At 50.3% G+C, this 16,974-nt stretch overlaps 2 protein-coding genes across 2 annotated transcripts in view; one reads left to right on the plus strand and one right to left on the minus strand.

Moving 5' to 3' along the window:
- The first annotated feature begins 4,296 nt into the window (after positions 1–4,296).
- Positions 4,297–16,974, plus strand: part of P4HTM (prolyl 4-hydroxylase, transmembrane) — a 54,491-nt gene continuing 41,813 nt past the window's right edge. The window contains exons 1-2 of the mRNA XM_075321497.1: positions 4,297–4,702; positions 13,386–13,467. Coding sequence (XP_075177612.1) covers positions 4,382–4,702; positions 13,386–13,467 — 403 coding nt within the window. The 5' untranslated portion in view covers positions 4,297–4,381. The remainder of the gene's footprint in view (positions 4,703–13,385; positions 13,468–16,974) is intronic.
- LOC142249321 (secreted frizzled-related protein 5-like) overlaps positions 14,510–16,974 on the minus strand; it is a 6,524-nt gene continuing 4,059 nt past the window's right edge. The window contains exon 3 of the mRNA XM_075320955.1: positions 14,510–14,858. Within this exon, the coding sequence (XP_075177070.1) occupies positions 14,542–14,858 (317 nt within the window). The 3' untranslated portion in view covers positions 14,510–14,541. The remainder of the gene's footprint in view (positions 14,859–16,974) is intronic.

Raw genomic sequence — 16,974 nt, forward strand, 5'->3', positions numbered from 1 at the left:
AAACGACGGACGGCGACTGATCCGTTGCTGTCCGTTTTTTTTTCGACGTACCCAAAAAACGTTCAGGTGGACATCGTGTCCGTCCAATGGACAAACATTTTACGACGGATCCGTCGAACGAAGGATGAAACGTGAGGCCATCTGTCGCAATCCGTTACTAATACAAGTCAATGAGGAAAAAAAAGGATCCAGTGGCATCAGTCGTTGGATCTGTTTTTTTCAAAATTTGACGAAGTGTGACTGATGGCAAAAAACTGATGTGTGAAAGGGGCCTTATAAGGCTAGGTTCACACTTCTGTTAAATTGTATCAGTCACAATCCGCTGCTCTGGTAAACAACGGAATCCGTTTAGCGGATTCCGTTGTTCCCATAGACTTGTATGAGCGGCGGATTGTGACTGATGATGCTGCGTTGTACCCTCCGCCCGGAACGACTGACCGCCGGGCGGGAGGAACGCAGCCTGTAACATTTTTTTGAGCAGTGCAATCCATCGGATTTCGCTGCGCATGCTCTCTGGCTCCCTGCACACGTCACCAGCTTTGCTTGGTTACCCGATATTTACCCTGGTTACGGTGCAAGGAGCCAGCGCTAAGCGGTGTACGCGTGTAACCAAGGTAAACATCGGGTGCTTTGCTTTACCCGATATTTAGTCTGGTTACGTGTGCAGGGAGCCGACACTTCCCCGCTCGGCCCCGCCCCCTCCCGCACTCCGCAAATGTGTGTACACACACTCACCTGTCCCCAGCCCTGCAGACCGCAGCACTGCCACTGACATCCTCAGCGCCTCTCCCCGCTCGGCTCCTCCCCCCGCTCGGCTCCGGCACTCCGCATGTATACACACACTCACCTGTCCCCAGCCATGCAGACCGCAGCACTGCCACTGACATCCTCAGCGCCTGGCTCCGCCCCCGCTCGACTCCGCCCCCTCCCACGCACAACGGAGTCCGACAGTGAAATTCTTTTCATTGTCATCCGTTGTACAACGCATCAGTCACATGCGTCTGATACAAAACAACGGAAATGTGAACTTAGTCTAAGTCGTCACATGCTGCATAATCGCTTCCACCTCCCTAATCCCAGCTCCCTGGGTGTGACGGGCATTCTCCACGTCTGCTCTCATGTAATGCTAAATGTTGCATTGATCCCTGCGGGTGAATTCTCCCGGGCTTCTATCTGCGCCTTGTGCGTGCCCATGAAGGCACAATAGAGACGTATTGTCCTGCCCAGCCTGCGGCAGGGGATGAAACAATGAAGTCAAGATGTCTCTTCCTGACAGAAGACAGGCTGGAGAATGTCACTGACACCCAGGGGGGCCTGATTAGATAGTGAGGGAGACTGTGACAAAAAGATAGATAATAACGAGCAATAAAAGCCGTCATGTGAATAACCGTTTGGGGCATGACTTGTTATGGGGGCGGCTTAGGAGGCATAGAGAACCCCGATCACTTCTGATCTACCAGATCCTTTCCAAGTTTCTGGATTAAGACCATCAGTTGCTGAAGTAACGCACTCACAGTCCCGAGACACCCTCCATTTTTGTGTATACAAACCGTCCCCCTTACGCAGCACCGTCCCAGAAGGTTAATCTGGTCCGCTATTTATCACAGGTCTTACCACTTTGGTCTCACTCCTTGGTGCCAGTGCCCCACTTCTAATAACAACCGCATGCCTCCAGCCGCTCTGTGCCAGTCTTATTGTAGATGAATGAGACGTCTGCCCCGCTGAAGGCGCTGGGATTAGGAGGGGGGCGTACGACATATCTCCGAATGTGTGGCTATAAATACCCAGAGGGTCGTGCCACCGCCAAGATGAAAACTGTGTGGGATTTGACAAAAACCAGCTCCTCGCTCTGTTATCTCAGGGGGGAATGCGTTTCTTCCTGGGCGAGCAGATATTTTTGGATGCAGCTTATGCCCCGTCCGTCCTTTTCCAAGTTATATCTGCATCTGGAAAAGCTGGGTGACTTTCCACAAGATTCTCTATGTGGAAGTAATGTGTAGCCTCATCCGCAAGGTTTGTTTCTGCAAATGTGCCGTTCTGGAGTCTGGGAAAGTCGTAAGTGACACATGCTAGAGCTGCTAACAATCCAACCACCGATTCCATAAACGATATATCGCCGGGGTCACGGATTCCGTGACGCACATCTGACATTGTTGCGTGTGACAGCAAAGAACGAGCGTTAATGATGGAAAATACTCACCTTATCGTCAATCGTTGACACATCGTTCCTTTTTAAAATATCGGTGATTGTTGAGGACGCAGGTTGTTCGTCGTTCCTGAGGCAGCATACATCGCTACGTGTGACACCTCGGGAACGACGAACTACAGCTTACCTGCGGCCGCCGGCAATGCGGAAGGAAGGTGGTGGGCGGGATGTTACATCCCGCTCATCTCCGCCCCTCCGCTTCTATTGGGCGGCCACGTAGTGATGTCGCTGTGACGCCGCACAAACTGCCCCCTTCGAAAGGAGGCGGTTCACCGGCAACAGCGACGTCGCTAGGCAGGTAAGTCCATGTGATGGCTCCAAACTATTTTGTGCGCCACAGGCAGCGATTTGCCCGTGACGCACAAACGACGGGGGCTGCTTTCACCAGCGATATCGCTGCGTGTAACACCCCCTTAAGGCTATGTGGCCACAGGAGAAAATACCTGTGGATTTTCCAGATAAAGCCGCAGGTTTATACAAGTACAGACACTCCTCATGTTATCCTATGGGATTTGGGGAGTGCTGTATCAATGCTGCGGTATGTGCGGCTGCGGATGTCCCACAGCATGTCAATTATTCCTCCGGAAATAGCTGCGGAAATCCCGCCTCTCCACTATGGAGATACAGGGTGGGACTTCCGAAGCTAAGTCGCATGAATGTCTGCAGGTTTACCGCAAATATTCTCTGGAATCCAGGGAGCTGCTGCGGGAAACCTGCAGACATATCCACAGGTATTTTCTCCCGTGGACACACAGCCTTATATCTCTAAGGGGATTGATTAAGTAATGTGAGAGCAGAGCTTGTATTACCAATCAGGGATCCTGGAAAGTTGGGTGACCATCAATATGGCAATATGCATGAGATTTTGAAGGCTTATTCCCATCTTTGCAGGAAAGGGTCAGAGCTTGTAGAAATGAGCACTTTTGTCATTTGTTTATTAAAATTTGCATCCATTCTTGAGATAGTAACCCTTTTTCTTTCACCTTATTGCCTATGAAACCAACTACCGATGTAGCGAATAGCTTGTAAATAATGTGCTGAATCTGGCTGGGATTAGGAGATAATGTACTTTACCGATCCTGGCAGGTTCAAAACTGCCTACTAGATAAAGAGCTGCAAGGCCCTGTGCGCACGCTGCGGATTTACAGCAGATTTTGATGCAGAAAATGTGTCTAACATTGCTGCAGTCATTCCGCAGCAAATCCTATGGGTTTTAGAAAATGCTGTGCGCACACTGCCCCTCCCCCCCTGCAGAATTAATGAGCATGTCCCTTCTTTTCTGCAGGTATCTGCGGTTTTTGCCATAGATAATAGTAAAAATCCGCAGGGACCAACCTGCAGTAAATCTACAGCAAAACTGCATGCGGATTTCGTTGCGTTTTTTTTACCACGGGTGCGGGATTCTTTAAGAGAGTCTGGATTTTTCTTAAAAAGTCACTTTCTAGTGCGCACATAGCCTAAGTGCTGCACATGTTTTGCTGCTGAGCAGCGGTGGTCGGTTTCCAAGGCAACGAGCTATATCAAAAGAAAGGTGTTAATATCTCCAGAATGGCTGACCATTCTCATAAGTGATAAATTGCTTTTATTTATAAGCACTACATTTAGTATGAAGTTTACAACCCTCCAACATTAGTAACCTTAACCCCAAAAAGTTTCTAGGCCTAAAAGGGACCTTTTTTTTCTTAAATGAATGTATTTAGGGCTAAAAAAAAAAATATAAATTGCAATTTTTCAATTAAAATGTTGGGGTTTACAGGCGCTAGCATTATATATTCAACTTTGCTGGGATCAGTGGACAAATTAGCTGTGAAGAGCTCAGAAAGACTTTGCATGAGCTTACTGATGGATTCTCAGTTAACTCGAGCTGTAGCCAGCAATAAGGCTATAGCAGCAAATGGTATAACGTTTTGGATTAAATCTAATTGCAAAAAAATAAATTTAGCTTAAAATTTAAGGAAGGAAAAATAAAGTGTCTTGATATTAGTGAAAAATTGGTGAAGTTCTATTCCGGGAAAATTAGAACGTGTCAATCACCAGTGGAATCCTCCGTCTCCTAGCAACCGCCCTCCTGGTCCTTGCGTGACGTCATCGGCTCCGCCTCCAGGTGTCGCTAGCAGGTAGCACGCGCGGTTGCCCGGGTGACGCGCGGCCCCGGCTCGTGTCGGTCAGGCCGGGATGGAGGCCGCGGGGCTCGGGGGCAGCTCCCCGGAACCCGACGAGGAGCCGCCGATCAGGGACCGGCTCGCCGGCATCCAGAAGGGGAACAGCGTGTGCTCGCGCTCCTACTTCGTGGTGGTGATGGTGTTCGTGCACGTCTACATCCTGAATGTCATCGCGCTGCTGCTCTACGTCTACTACAGCAACGGCAGCGGGAACGGAGAGGACACCGCAGGAGGACCGAGCCCCGCCACCCCGGCCCCGGAGCACAGAGCGCCGCTCCGGCAGGAGGACGGCAGCGGACCGTACAGCTACCTGCCCCGGCTGGAGGGCATCAAGGTGGGTCACGTGACTGCAGCTGTCAGTGGTCGGGGAGGTCACGTGGCTTTTGCTGCAAAGGCTAAAAAGTGGGACGCATAGGGGAGGAGTTACCGATATCGACCAATCAGAACGTTACTTACTTACCACCAGGCTGCCTGCAAAATGAAAGCAGTCTGTTGATTGGTTGCTATTAGGTAGCTAGTTTAGATGCGTGAATGCGCCCCCTTATGACTGACACCTGTGGCCCCTGGTAAGTGTTACACACTAAGGTGAAGTGATAAATGGCTGGGGGTCCCCAGAGAAGAGAGTGGAACGGGAGCTGTACCCCCTACTTACAAAAACTAGGGAGGTGCAACTCCCGGCTCCAGGGTCCTGTCCAGTGTCTATTCCCGGCTCCAGGGTCCTGTCCGGGTCTATTCCCGGCTCCAGGGTCCTGTCCAGTGTCTATTCCGGGCTGCAGGGTCCTGTCCAGTGTCTATTCCGGGCTGCAGGGTCCTGTCCAGTGTCTATTCCGGGCTGCAGGGTCCTGTCCGGGGTCTATTCCCTGCTCCAGGGTCCTGTCCGGGGTCTATTCCCGGCTCTAGGGTCCTGTCCGGGGTCTATTCCCTGCTCCAGGGTCCTGTCCAGTGTCTATTCCGGGCTGCAGGGTCCTGTCCAGGGTCTATTCCCGGCTCCAGGGTCCTGTCCAGGGTCTATTCCCGGCTCCGGGGTCCTGTCCGGGGTCTATTCCCGGCTCCAGGGTCCTGTCCGGGGTCTAGTCCCGGCTCCAGGGTCCTGTCCGGGGTCTATTCCCGGCTCCAGGGTCCTGTCCAGGGTCTATTCCCGGCTCCGGGGTCCATTCCCAGTTCCAGGGTCATGTCCAGGGTCTATTCCCAGCTCCAGGGTCTATTCCGGGCTGCAGGGTCCTGTCCAGGGTCTATTGCCGGCTCCGGGGTCCTGTCCAGGGTCCATTCCCAGTTCCAGGGTCCTGTCCAGGGTCTATTCCCGGCTCCAGGGTCCTGTCCAGCGTCTATTCCCGGCTCCGGGGTCCATTCCCAGTTCCAGGGTCCTGTCCAGGGTCTATTCCCAGCTCCAGGGTCTACTCCGGGCTCCGGGGTCCCGTCCAGGGTCTCTTCCCGGCTCCGGGGTCCCGTCCAGGGTCTCTTCCCGGCTCCGGGGTCCATTCCCAGTTCCAGGGTCCTGTCCAGGGTCTATTCCCAGCTCCAGGGTCTACTCCGGGCTCCGGGGTCCCGTCCAGGGTCTCTTCCCGGCTCCGGGGTCCCGTCCAGGGTCTCTTCCCGGCTCTGGGGTCCCGTCCAGGGTCTCTTCCCGGCTCCGGGGTCCCGTCCAGGGTCTCTTCCCGGCTCCGGGGTCCCGTCCAGGGTCTCTTCCCGGCTCCGGGGTCCCGTCCAGGGTCTCTTCCCGGCTCCGGGGTCCCGTCCAGGGTCTCTTCCCGGCTCCGGGGTCCTGCCCCGACTCCAGGGTCCTGTCCAGGGTCTATTCCCGGCTCCAGGGTCCTGTCCAGGGTCTATTCCCGGCTCCAGGGTCTATTCTTGGCCCCAGGGTCCTATCCAGTGTCTATTCCCAGCTGCAGGTTCATGTCCTCGGCTCCAGGGTCTCTCTGCCCCCCTCTCTGCCCCCCTCTCTGTCCCCCTCTCTGTCCCCCTCTCTGTCCCCCTCTCTGTCCCCCTCTCTGTCCCCCTCTCTGTCCCCCTCTCTGTCCCCCTCTCTGTCCCCCTCTCTGTCCCCCTCTCTGTCCCCCTCTCTGTCCCCCTCTCTGTCCCCCTCTCTGTCCCCCTCTCTGTCCCCCTCTCACTCGATAGAGATATATATATATAATGATTTCTTTTGTTTAACATTTTTTATTAATACAGTTATTTAAAATTCAGGACAGTTGTCATGCAGCCCTATTTTTGGAATGGAGAATATGTTCTAGCTTCCCCCCTCCCCATGGGTCCAGTAAGCCCCTCAAGTGCTCTATGCAGTATTTTCAGCAGACTCGCCTGTTCTGCTTGGAGTTCAGTTCCTCTGTATTGAAGCAATCCCAGAAACTGAAAATCCCACAATTGACGTAAGTGCGTATGTAGGGGAGCCCTGCTACACTGTAACAAGTCTGCAGCACACGGTCAGCCTCTGGGTGCATATGATCCTGCTCTATAGTAAGCGCTCCAGGCGTGGGGCATGCTGAGAGTTGTAGTTCTGCAGCAGATGGAGGCATTAGAGCAGGTAACCAGGTCCCACAACTGGCACTGTTGGAAAACTACAGAATATCAGCCTCTGTAGGGGAAATGCAGTATTACATGGCAACTGATAGGATGAATGGACGTCCATGGTTTGAGCCCTTCAGAACGGGAACCGCTTTTTTGGAGACCTGAGCAGGGGACCCCCTTTATGGCGTCTGTACAATCCGCGAGTATCATGATCTCAACTCCAGTTGTATAAATGATGGCGCCCCCATCTATCACAGCAGCCTCCCCCACTCTCCGCTCATGTCTCCCTTCTGTTACTTTGGCGGCTGCGGACACTGCCGCGTTGTCCCCCATTAGAGTATTGCTGGGGGATGACGCAGCTGCTGTCTCTGCCCCAGTATACGCCGTATCCACAGGGCTCTGCATATTCTTAGCCTGACCTATTTCTGATAATAAATTGTTATAACGCCCCACATCTGGCCTTTAGTTTCAGAGCTAAAAGGGTTTGTCCAGTTTTTTTTTTTATCATGGGGAGATCATTGCTTGCTGTCAGTGGATGGAAACTTTTCTTGTTCATATCCAGAGAATGTAAACTCAAACACCACTACATCCAGACATAATGGATGAAACCCAAAGTGATTCCATGCCAAAATCCAAAAGTGATCCTATCCATGGATTGCATAATCAAAAAGATCCCCTAATAAGGTGCCCAAAAATACTGACTGTCTCAAAAAGCTCCTATGAACAAACGAAAGGCGTAAAACTGTTCACAAAAGTCATAACGCCATGAAGTAAGAATATAAAAATGTGTATTTTATTAGAAAAAAAAATGTAAAAAGTTTTAATATTACAATTCTTCCATCATTAATACTGAGAACAATTGTGCTTAAAAAGACAGGGTTACTCCAAGAAGAAAAAATCACCAGGAAGAAAAATCGATAATACCGCGTGATGTATTTAAGTGACGTTTAATCCAAGAAGGCAAGAACGAGGGAGATAAATACCAGAGAGATCACTGAAGGCAATGATAACATGGAAAATGACAATGAGCAGGAAATATGGAAAAAAAACAAAATACTTGAATAATAATTAGATGCAAGGTATATTCTGATATGTGGGCTCCGATTGGGAGTGTCAGTGTAATAATTAGGTGCAATATGGCTCAGTTAGATGCCTCATGCAGAGGCACTGCACCAGAGGTCACAAAGTGAAACAATGGGAAGGAATGGTAAATACCTAGAACAGGGTCTGTGGAACTCGTCAGCCTTCAGCCCGACGCGCGTTTCGTGTTGCGTTAAGGGTGCTTTACATGCTGCGACATCGCTAGCGATGTCGTGCGCGATAGCACCCGCCCCCGTCGTATGTGCGATATGTGGTGATTGCTGCCGTAGCGAACATTACTGCTACGGCAGCGTCACACGCACATACCTGGTCAGCGACGTCGCTGTGACCGCCGAACAATCTCTCCTTCAAGGGGGAGATTCATTCGGCGTCACTAAGCGGCCGCCCAATAGCAGAGGAGGGGCGGAGATGAGCGGCCGTAACATCCCGCCCACCTCCTTCCTTCCGCATTGCTGGTGGACACAGGTAAGGAGATGGCCGTCGTTCCTGCAGTGTCACACACAGCGATGTGTGCTGCCGCAGGAATGAGGAACAACCAGCGGCATGCAGCAGCAACGACATTTGGAAAAGGAGCGACGTGGCAACGATCAACGATTTTTGCCGTTTTTCCAATCGTTGCTCCTATCTGTCACACGCTGCGATGTCGCTACCGGCGCCGGATGTGCGTCACAACCACCGTGACCTCGACGATATATCGTTAGCGATGTCGCAGCGTGTAAAGCAACCTTTAGACTTCCTCTCCCTCGTTCTTGCCTTCTTGGAGTAACCCTGTCTTTTTAAGCACCTTTTGTTCCCAGTAATAATGATGGAAGAATTGTAAGATTGAAACTTTTTAAAAAAAAAAAGAAATAAAATTCTAATAAAACACACATTTTTATATTCTTACTTCATGGTGTGATGACTTTTGTGAACAGTTTTCTGCCTTTCATCTGTTCATAGGCGCTTTTTGTAACAGTTATGCATGGATTGTGCTGCAACTTTCACTGTAAACATGGGAAGTCACCTTTTTTTTTTAGGGTATATCCGTACACTATTTGCATTGAGGCAGTGGTTATGTGTATTTCGTGGTAACACCAAAAGATCCAAACAGATGGACTAGTCAGAGCTGAGGTTTTGCTACAGTTGTATTTATTTTAGTCAACGCTCTGCGAGCCAATGTAAAAGTGCCCATGAGCGTTGTACTACATGGATCTAAAGTCCGCGGGGAAAATCGCAAGGTGCGCTATTCCCATCCGTTAAACGGATGAGAGCGGTGCATGTAATCCTGCGCCCAGCAGCAATGCAGAGGGGCGCCAGAGCCATCCATGGACGTTACCGTCCCCATAATTTTAATGTTTATGTGCACCTGGGCTTTAAGTATATAACCACTGATCTTGGGAATGAAGGTGCCAAAAACTTGGCTTTTGACCAATAGCCATTACTTCCACTTACGAATATATCCTGAAATGGCTGATAACAGGGAGCAATAGATGATATCCAGCAGTATCGTACATACAGATGAGTCATTGGTCGTCTACCTCTGGGGACAATTTTTTTTAACTTCTCATTATGTAAATGCTTGTATTTGGAGCTAAAAAAAAAAATAATTTTTCCATTTTGGTTTCATTAATAATGTTGCCCAGTTTGGCTTTCACAGGTTGTTTTTCTGCACATTTTGCTTTGATGTGGATCTGTCTCCAGGTTTTTGCTCCCCCCTCATCTGAGAGCAGCATAATGTAGAGACAGAGTACCCTAATTCCATCGATGTGTCACTTACTGAGCTGTTTGCTGTCATTTTGATAAAATAAGTGTTTTCTCTGCTGCAGATCTAGCAGTTATACAGAGCTCATGAATATGCTGGACTACCTGCAGCATTCCAAGTAGTCCTGTAATGATAATCTCCTGATAATTAATCAGTGATTTTATCAAAACTACACTACAGTGCCTACAAGTAGTATTCAACCCCCTGCAGATTTAGCAGGTTTACACATTCGGAAGTAACTTGGCATTGTGACATTTGGACTGTAGATCAGCCTGGAAGTGTGAAATGCAGCAAAAAGAATGTTATTTCTTTTTTTATTTTTTTTTTTTAAATTGTGAAAAGTTTATTCAGAGGGTCATTTATTATTCAACCCCTCAAACCACCAGAATTCTGTTTGGTTCCCCTAAAGTATTAAGAAGTATTTCAGGCACAAAGAACAATGAGCTTCACATGTTTGGATTAATTATCTTTTTCCAGCCTTTTCTGACTAATTAAGACCCTCCCCAAACTTGTGAACAGCACTCATACTTGGTCAACATGGGAAAGACAAAGGAGCATTCCAAGGCCATCAGAGACAAGATCGTGGAGGGTCACAAGGCTGGCAAGGGGTACAAAACCCTTTCCAAGGAGTTGGGCCTACCTGTCTCCACTGTTGGGAGCATCATCCGGAAGTGGAAGGCTTATGGAACTACTGTTAGCCTTCCACGGCCTGGACAGCCTTTGAAAGTTTCCTCCCGTGCCGAGGCCAGGCTTGTCCGAAGAGTCAAGGCTAACCCAAGGACAACAAGGAAGGAGCTCCGGGAAGATCTCATGGCAGTGGGGACATTGGTTACAGTCAATACCATAAGTAACGTACTCCACCGCAATGGTCTCCGTTCCAGACGAGACCGTAAGGTACCTTTACTTTCAAAGCGTCATGTCAAGGCTCGTCTACAGTTTGCTCATGATCACTTGGAGGACTCTGAGACAGACTGGTTCAAGGTTCTCTGGTCTGATGAGACCAAGATCGAGATCTTTGGTGCCAACCACACACATGACGTTTGGAGACTGGATGGCACTGCATACGACCCCAAGAATACCATCCCTATAGTCAAGCATGGTGGTGGCAGCATCATGCTGTGGGGCTGTTTCTCAGCCAAGGGGCCTGGCTATCTGGTCCGCATCCATGGGAAGATGGATAGCACGGCCTACCTGGAGATTTTGGCCAAGAACCTCCGCTCCTCCATCAAGGATCTTAAGATGGGTCGTCATTTCATCTTCCAACAAGACAACGACCCAAAGCACACAGCCAAGAAAACCAAGGCCTGGTTCAAGAGGGAAAAAAATCAAGGTGTTGCAGTGGCCTAGTCAGTCTCCTGACCTTAACCCAATTGAAAACTTGTGGAAGGAGCTCAAGATTAAAGTCCACATGAGACACCCAAAGAACCTAGATAACTTGGAGAAGATCTGCATGGAGGAGTGGGCCAAGATAACTCCAGAGACCTGTGCCGGCCTGATCAGGTCTTATAAAAGACGATTATTAGCTGTAATTGCAAACAAGGGTTATTCCACAAAATATTAAACCTAGGGGTTGAATAATAATTGACCCACACTTTTATGTTGAAAATTTATTAAAATTTAACTGAGCAACAAAACTTGTTGGTTTGTAAGATTTATGCATCTGTTAATAAATCCTGCTCTTGTTTGAAGATTGCAGGCTCTAACTTATTTGCATCTTATCAAACCTGCTAAATCTGCAGGGGGTTGAATACTACTTGTAGGCACTGTATACAGCCCAGTAAGTGACACAACGCTGGAATCAGGGTTTTTGCTCCTGCATTATGCTGCTCTCAGATTAGGAGGCAAACATCTGGTGACAGATTCCCTTTAAATCAGAAGGTCAGAAAAAAACATACAAAAGTTAGAAACTCTCTAATGGGACCGTCAGAAGGAGCTTGCTGACGGATTCTCAGTTAACTCATTTTGCAGCCAAAGTTTGTAGAATCAGTCTACAATAAAAAAAACCAATAACCAAAGTGATTTTTAGCTAAAAATACATGCATTTAAGTAACAAAGAAAATTGTCCCTAAAGTAGGACAACCCCTTCTAATATGCCCTAATGTCAGACAAATCTACCTCCATCGGCAGGATCAGCAAATAGTCTGTCCCCCAACAGATAATGTTGGAGGAGATAACGTTCGGTTGATGGCGGCGGTCAGTGAATTCGGGGGCGTTCTTCCTAGTGGGGGCCCTCCTGTGGACAGAGGATTTGGGGGGGTAGATGGATGTCCTCCAGGGGACTGTATCTGACCTGTATGGGGGGCTTTAGTTAAACACAATCTGTGGTATATACGATAGTTATGTAAAATAGCAAATCCTGAACTTTTTTTTACACTTGTTCCTCTGTTATTCCCCCTGGAAATATACGGATAAGTTAACAAATGGAAGAATAGTGTATAGCAGACGGCTCCGTTCCTAAAATATCTGCTGGATTTCTGTGTAATGATTTTCACTGCATACTGACCCAAAAAGACCGCCATATAGCTGCCCAGAACCTAAGTCGTCACATGCGGCATAATCCTGGTATTATTCCATCACCATGGGAATTCTCGAGTCTGACCAGACCTGGATTTCGGGTTTCTGTACAGGTCCTAATTCCCCGAAGGAATGTGGCTTACCCTCCGGTGACCTCAGTAGGTGACAGCCCCCTCCGGTCAGGACCTCATACATTGACTGCCCTCCCCCTTCTGTATGTCCGCACTACCCCCAAGTGTCCCTAATTTTGACACTCTGTCCATTTTTTTTGCAGTGTTTCCAATTCACATAATATGTAATAGATTAATGATCAGTGGTGGTCTGACCACCAAGACCCCATTGATGGTGAGAATGGGGATCCTGTGTCCACTGTGTAGCTGGAGTTGTAGTGTACATAAATAACCCCTCCATGGACGCAGGACCCCCATCCTTGTGATCAGAGGGGTCCCAGCAATCAGGTCCTCTCCACACATGCGCACAACCCCTGCATGGATGCAGGACCCCCATCCTTGTGATCAGAGGGGTCCCAGCAATCAGATCCTCTCCACACGTGCACAACCCCTCCATGGACGCAGGACCCCCATCCTTGTGATCAGAGGGGTCCCAGCAATCAGGTCCTCTCCACGCATGCGCACAACCCCTCCATGGACGCAGGACCCCCATCCTTGTGATCAGAGGGGTCCCAGCAATCAGGTCCTCTCCACGCATGCGCACAACCCCTCCATGGACGCAGGACCCCCATCCTTGTGATCAGAGGGGTCCCAGCAATTGGGTCCTCTCCACGCATGCACACAACCCCTCCATGGATGCAGGACCCCCATCCTTGTGATCAGAGGGGTCCCAGCAATCAGATCCTCTCCACAGGTGCACAACCCCTCCATGGACGCAGGACCCCCATCCTTGTGATCAGAGGGGTCCCAGCAATCAGATCCTCTATGATCTCAGATGTATATGGGAGTGCCGCTGTTGTGATCAGCTGATGGATCTTTCCAGCGGGCGTTCCATTTTTCTACAGCGCCTCCACAGGACAAGAAAGGTATTGCACACTTCTCATTAAAATCAATGGGCTCCATGGCCGTGCCTGGTCTTCGATTCTGCCGAATCCTTGCTAATACATGAGATCTGAAGCATCGTACTGATCGCTCTTCTCTTTTAGGTCGGCTACAAACAGAATATGGAACTGGGCAACAACAAGCTGTACGACATGAAGACGCTGAGCCTAAAGCCGCTGCTGTTCGGTAAGATTCCCCCCCCCCCCCCCCGTGCCGGGGGTCTGCTGCTGTGACGTAGGGGAATGCAATCGGCTTAATTCCTCGGGCCGGCTGTCGCTTTATTAATGGGAGCAATGGGGGGGGATAGAAATGAGCAGCAAATCAGCAGATGTAATGGTGTCTGGACAGGGGTCACGGTGCCCGGCTGTGCTGTAATCCCCCCGGATCCTGCGCTGCTGCCCACATGTACGTCCCAATGATCCACGCTCCCGGGTCTCCTGCAGGGGTCCCGATAAAGGACGCACACACCACACCTTTATTACAGCCACACGTATATTGATTTCCATCCCACATATATACAGTGCTATATACAGTCCTCCATATAAGAGCACGCCATCACCCTGGGGAGTCCCTCAAGTTTTTGGAGCATTTTAAAGGGATTTTTATCATAAATCGTGATTTAAAGGGGTTGTCCACTGCGTGTTTCCAAAGCAAGAAATAGCTAAAACATTTGACATATTCGCCCCACTTTAACCTGCTTCAGTGGACAGGAGCCAATGGCAGCCTGTTCTTTGATCAGGGGTTCGTGATTGGCTGCAGCAATCAGGTGACTAGACCTTTTACATCATCGCAGTCACCTGGCTGCTGCAGCCAATCACAAAGCTCAGTCAGGTGACCAAAGGACACCTACTAGAGATCCCCAAATGTTCTTGTACACCAGCCAAGGGCGGAGTATGCCTGATTTTGTCATCTGTTAGCCATCACTTGCTTAAGACAACCCCTTTAAGAAGTCTCTGCCTTTAAGGGCATTTTTCACCACTGAGTAACATATTATGGTTTTCTTTTTTACAGAATTACTTATCTGTTCCCATGAAAGCCAGGTGACCCCCCTCTATGGCCTCCATGACACCCCCCTCCTCCTCCGATCTCTAGAATACCAGGTCGGGGGTGTAGTGGCAGTCATGTGTGAAGTCACCCAGCTTTCCTAGGACCAGATAGACTACGATACAGCAGAGGAGAACACAAGCGCTTACATTTACCGCTGACTTGCTTATTTTAGGGGGGAAATTTTTCATATTCCGCCCCCCGCCCCGGGAAGTCCTAGGATCTGCATCTGTGATGCTTCCATTTCTTTGCGGCGAAGTGCAGGTTCTTGTTCCTCTTCTGCCAGGCGTAGGCGTTGTGCACCACGATCTTGTCTTCTTGCACCTCCCCGCTGACGACGTACGTGCCCGTCCGGGTCCCGCGCATTATGTTCTGCACACAGGTGGCGTCCAGCTCCAGCCACTCCTGAAGTCTGGGGAGGACGTCGCCTCTGGACAGCGAGCCGTGCTTTATGACGTCCACCCTGGAGTCCATGTCAAAGTCAGAGATGGAGCTGGAGGTCGTGTTCCTCTTCGTGATGCGAACTTTGGCGGCTGCGGAAAAGTAAAAAAAAAGACATTGAGACACGTACGACTCCCTGCACCCATATGGAGCAAAACTACAACTCCCAGCATTCCCAGCAGCCCATTAATAAACCAACCTGTGGCGCATCGGCTGCTGCAACACTACAACTCCCAGCAGCCCATTAATAAACCAATATGTAGTGCAGCCATCTCCAACCTGTGGTGCATCAACTGCTGCAACACTACAACACCCAGCAAGCTCTGATAGCTTGTTAATACATTGCCCAGCATGTATCAGGGCATGCTGGAACTTGTAGTTTTTCAGAGATTCACAGGTTGGGATTTCTCTCTCCATACTGATTGACTAGTTCTTGGGTAACCCAATCAATAGACAAAATGTCTAAGTGGCCTCCACCCTTTAAAGGGAACCTGTCATCAGAAATTTAGCTTGAAACCTAAAAGTTTCCCCCTCTGCAGCTCCTGGGCTGATTCTAGCAGGTTCCTGTACGTTTTGTGGCCCCTTTTAAACCAAATTAAATACTTTATAAACTTGTACCTTTTGCTATGTAAATTTTGTAAATCGTCCATGGGGGCGGGCTCTCTGCTGACCGTTGCTGTTCCTCCAGCAGATTTACGCCGCCCCCCAACGCTGAATTTCATATCTCAGGACGCCGCCCCTGGGCGCCCGTGGTCCCGCGCATGCGCTGTGCGACTGTAGCGGGACTGTGTGCACGTGTGACCGCTGGTGACGTTTTGCGCAGGCACAAGGTTATGGGCGGCGCTGTGAGTGTCATCAGCAAGTGCCGCCCATAACCTCGTGACCGCACTTTCCCCTCTTCCTCCAGCATTCTGCGCAAGCGCTTGCTGGCCAGATGACCCGACGTCACCTCTTTCCCATCTTGCCCTGCTGCAGGGTAAGATGGGAAGGAGGTGACGTCGGGTTATTTGGCCGGCGAGTGCTTGCGCAGAACGCTGGAGGCAGTGGGGGAAAGAGCGTCCACGAGATTATGGGCGGGCACTTGCGATGCAATCACAGCGCCGCCCATTATCTCGTGCTTGTGACGCACGTCACCAGCGATCCCGGCGTGGGCGGCACCTCGGGCGCAGTGGGCGGCGTCCTGATGGATGAAATGGAGCATGGGGGGACGGCATCAATGTGCTGGAGGAACAGCAACGGTCAGCAGAGAGCCCGCCCCATGGACGATTTACAAAATTTACATAGCAAAAGGTACAAGTTTATAAAGTATTTAATTTGGTTTAAAAGGGGCCACAAAAAGTACAGGAACCTTGCTAGAATGCAGCCCACGAGCTGCAGAGGGGGAACTCTAAGGTTTCAAGCTAAATTTCTGATGACAGGTTCCCTTTAAAGAAAGTGGGCGCTTCCCCTTTAAAGAAAGCGGGCGCTCCCCCATTAAAGAAAGTGGGCGCCCCCCATTAAAGAAAGTGGGCGCTCCCCCTTTAAAGAAAGTGGGCGCCCCCCATTAATGAAAGTGGACCCCACCCCCGTAAAGAAAGTGGACAAAGCCCCCCCCTTGTAAATAAAGTGTATGCTCCCCCCCGTAAATAAAGTGGGCGCTCCCCCCCCCGTAAATAAAGTGGACGTTCCCCCCCCTGTAAATAAAGTGGACGCCCCCCGGTAAATAAAGTGGACGTGTCCCCCCCCCCGTAAATAAAGTGGACGTCCCCCCAATGTAAATAAAGTGGACGCCCCCCCCCGTAAATAAAGTGGACGCCCCCCCCCCCCGTAAATAAAGTGGACGCCCCCCCCCGTAAATAAAGTGGACGCCCCCCCCCGTAAATAAAGTGGACGCCCCCCCCCGTAAATAAAGTGGACGCCCCCCCCCGTAAATAAAGTGGACGCCCCCCCCCGTAAATAAAGTGGACGCCCCCCCCGTAAATAAAGTGGACGCCCCCCCCGTAAATAAAGTGGACGCCCCCCCCCGTAAATAAAGTGGACGCCCCCCCCCGTAAATAAAGTGGACGCCCCCCCCCCGTAAATAAAGTGGACGCCCCCCCCCCCGTAAATAAAGTGGACGCCCCCCCCCCGTAAATAAAGTGGACGCCCCCCCCCGTAAATAAAGTGGACGCCCCCCCCCCGTAAATAAAGTGGACGCCCCCCCCCCGTAAATAAAGTGGACGCCCCCCC

Source organism: Anomaloglossus baeobatrachus, chromosome 8 (genome assembly GCF_048569485.1).
Source record: "Anomaloglossus baeobatrachus isolate aAnoBae1 chromosome 8, aAnoBae1.hap1, whole genome shotgun sequence".
Classification (NCBI taxonomy): domain Eukaryota; kingdom Metazoa; phylum Chordata; class Amphibia; order Anura; family Aromobatidae; genus Anomaloglossus; species Anomaloglossus baeobatrachus.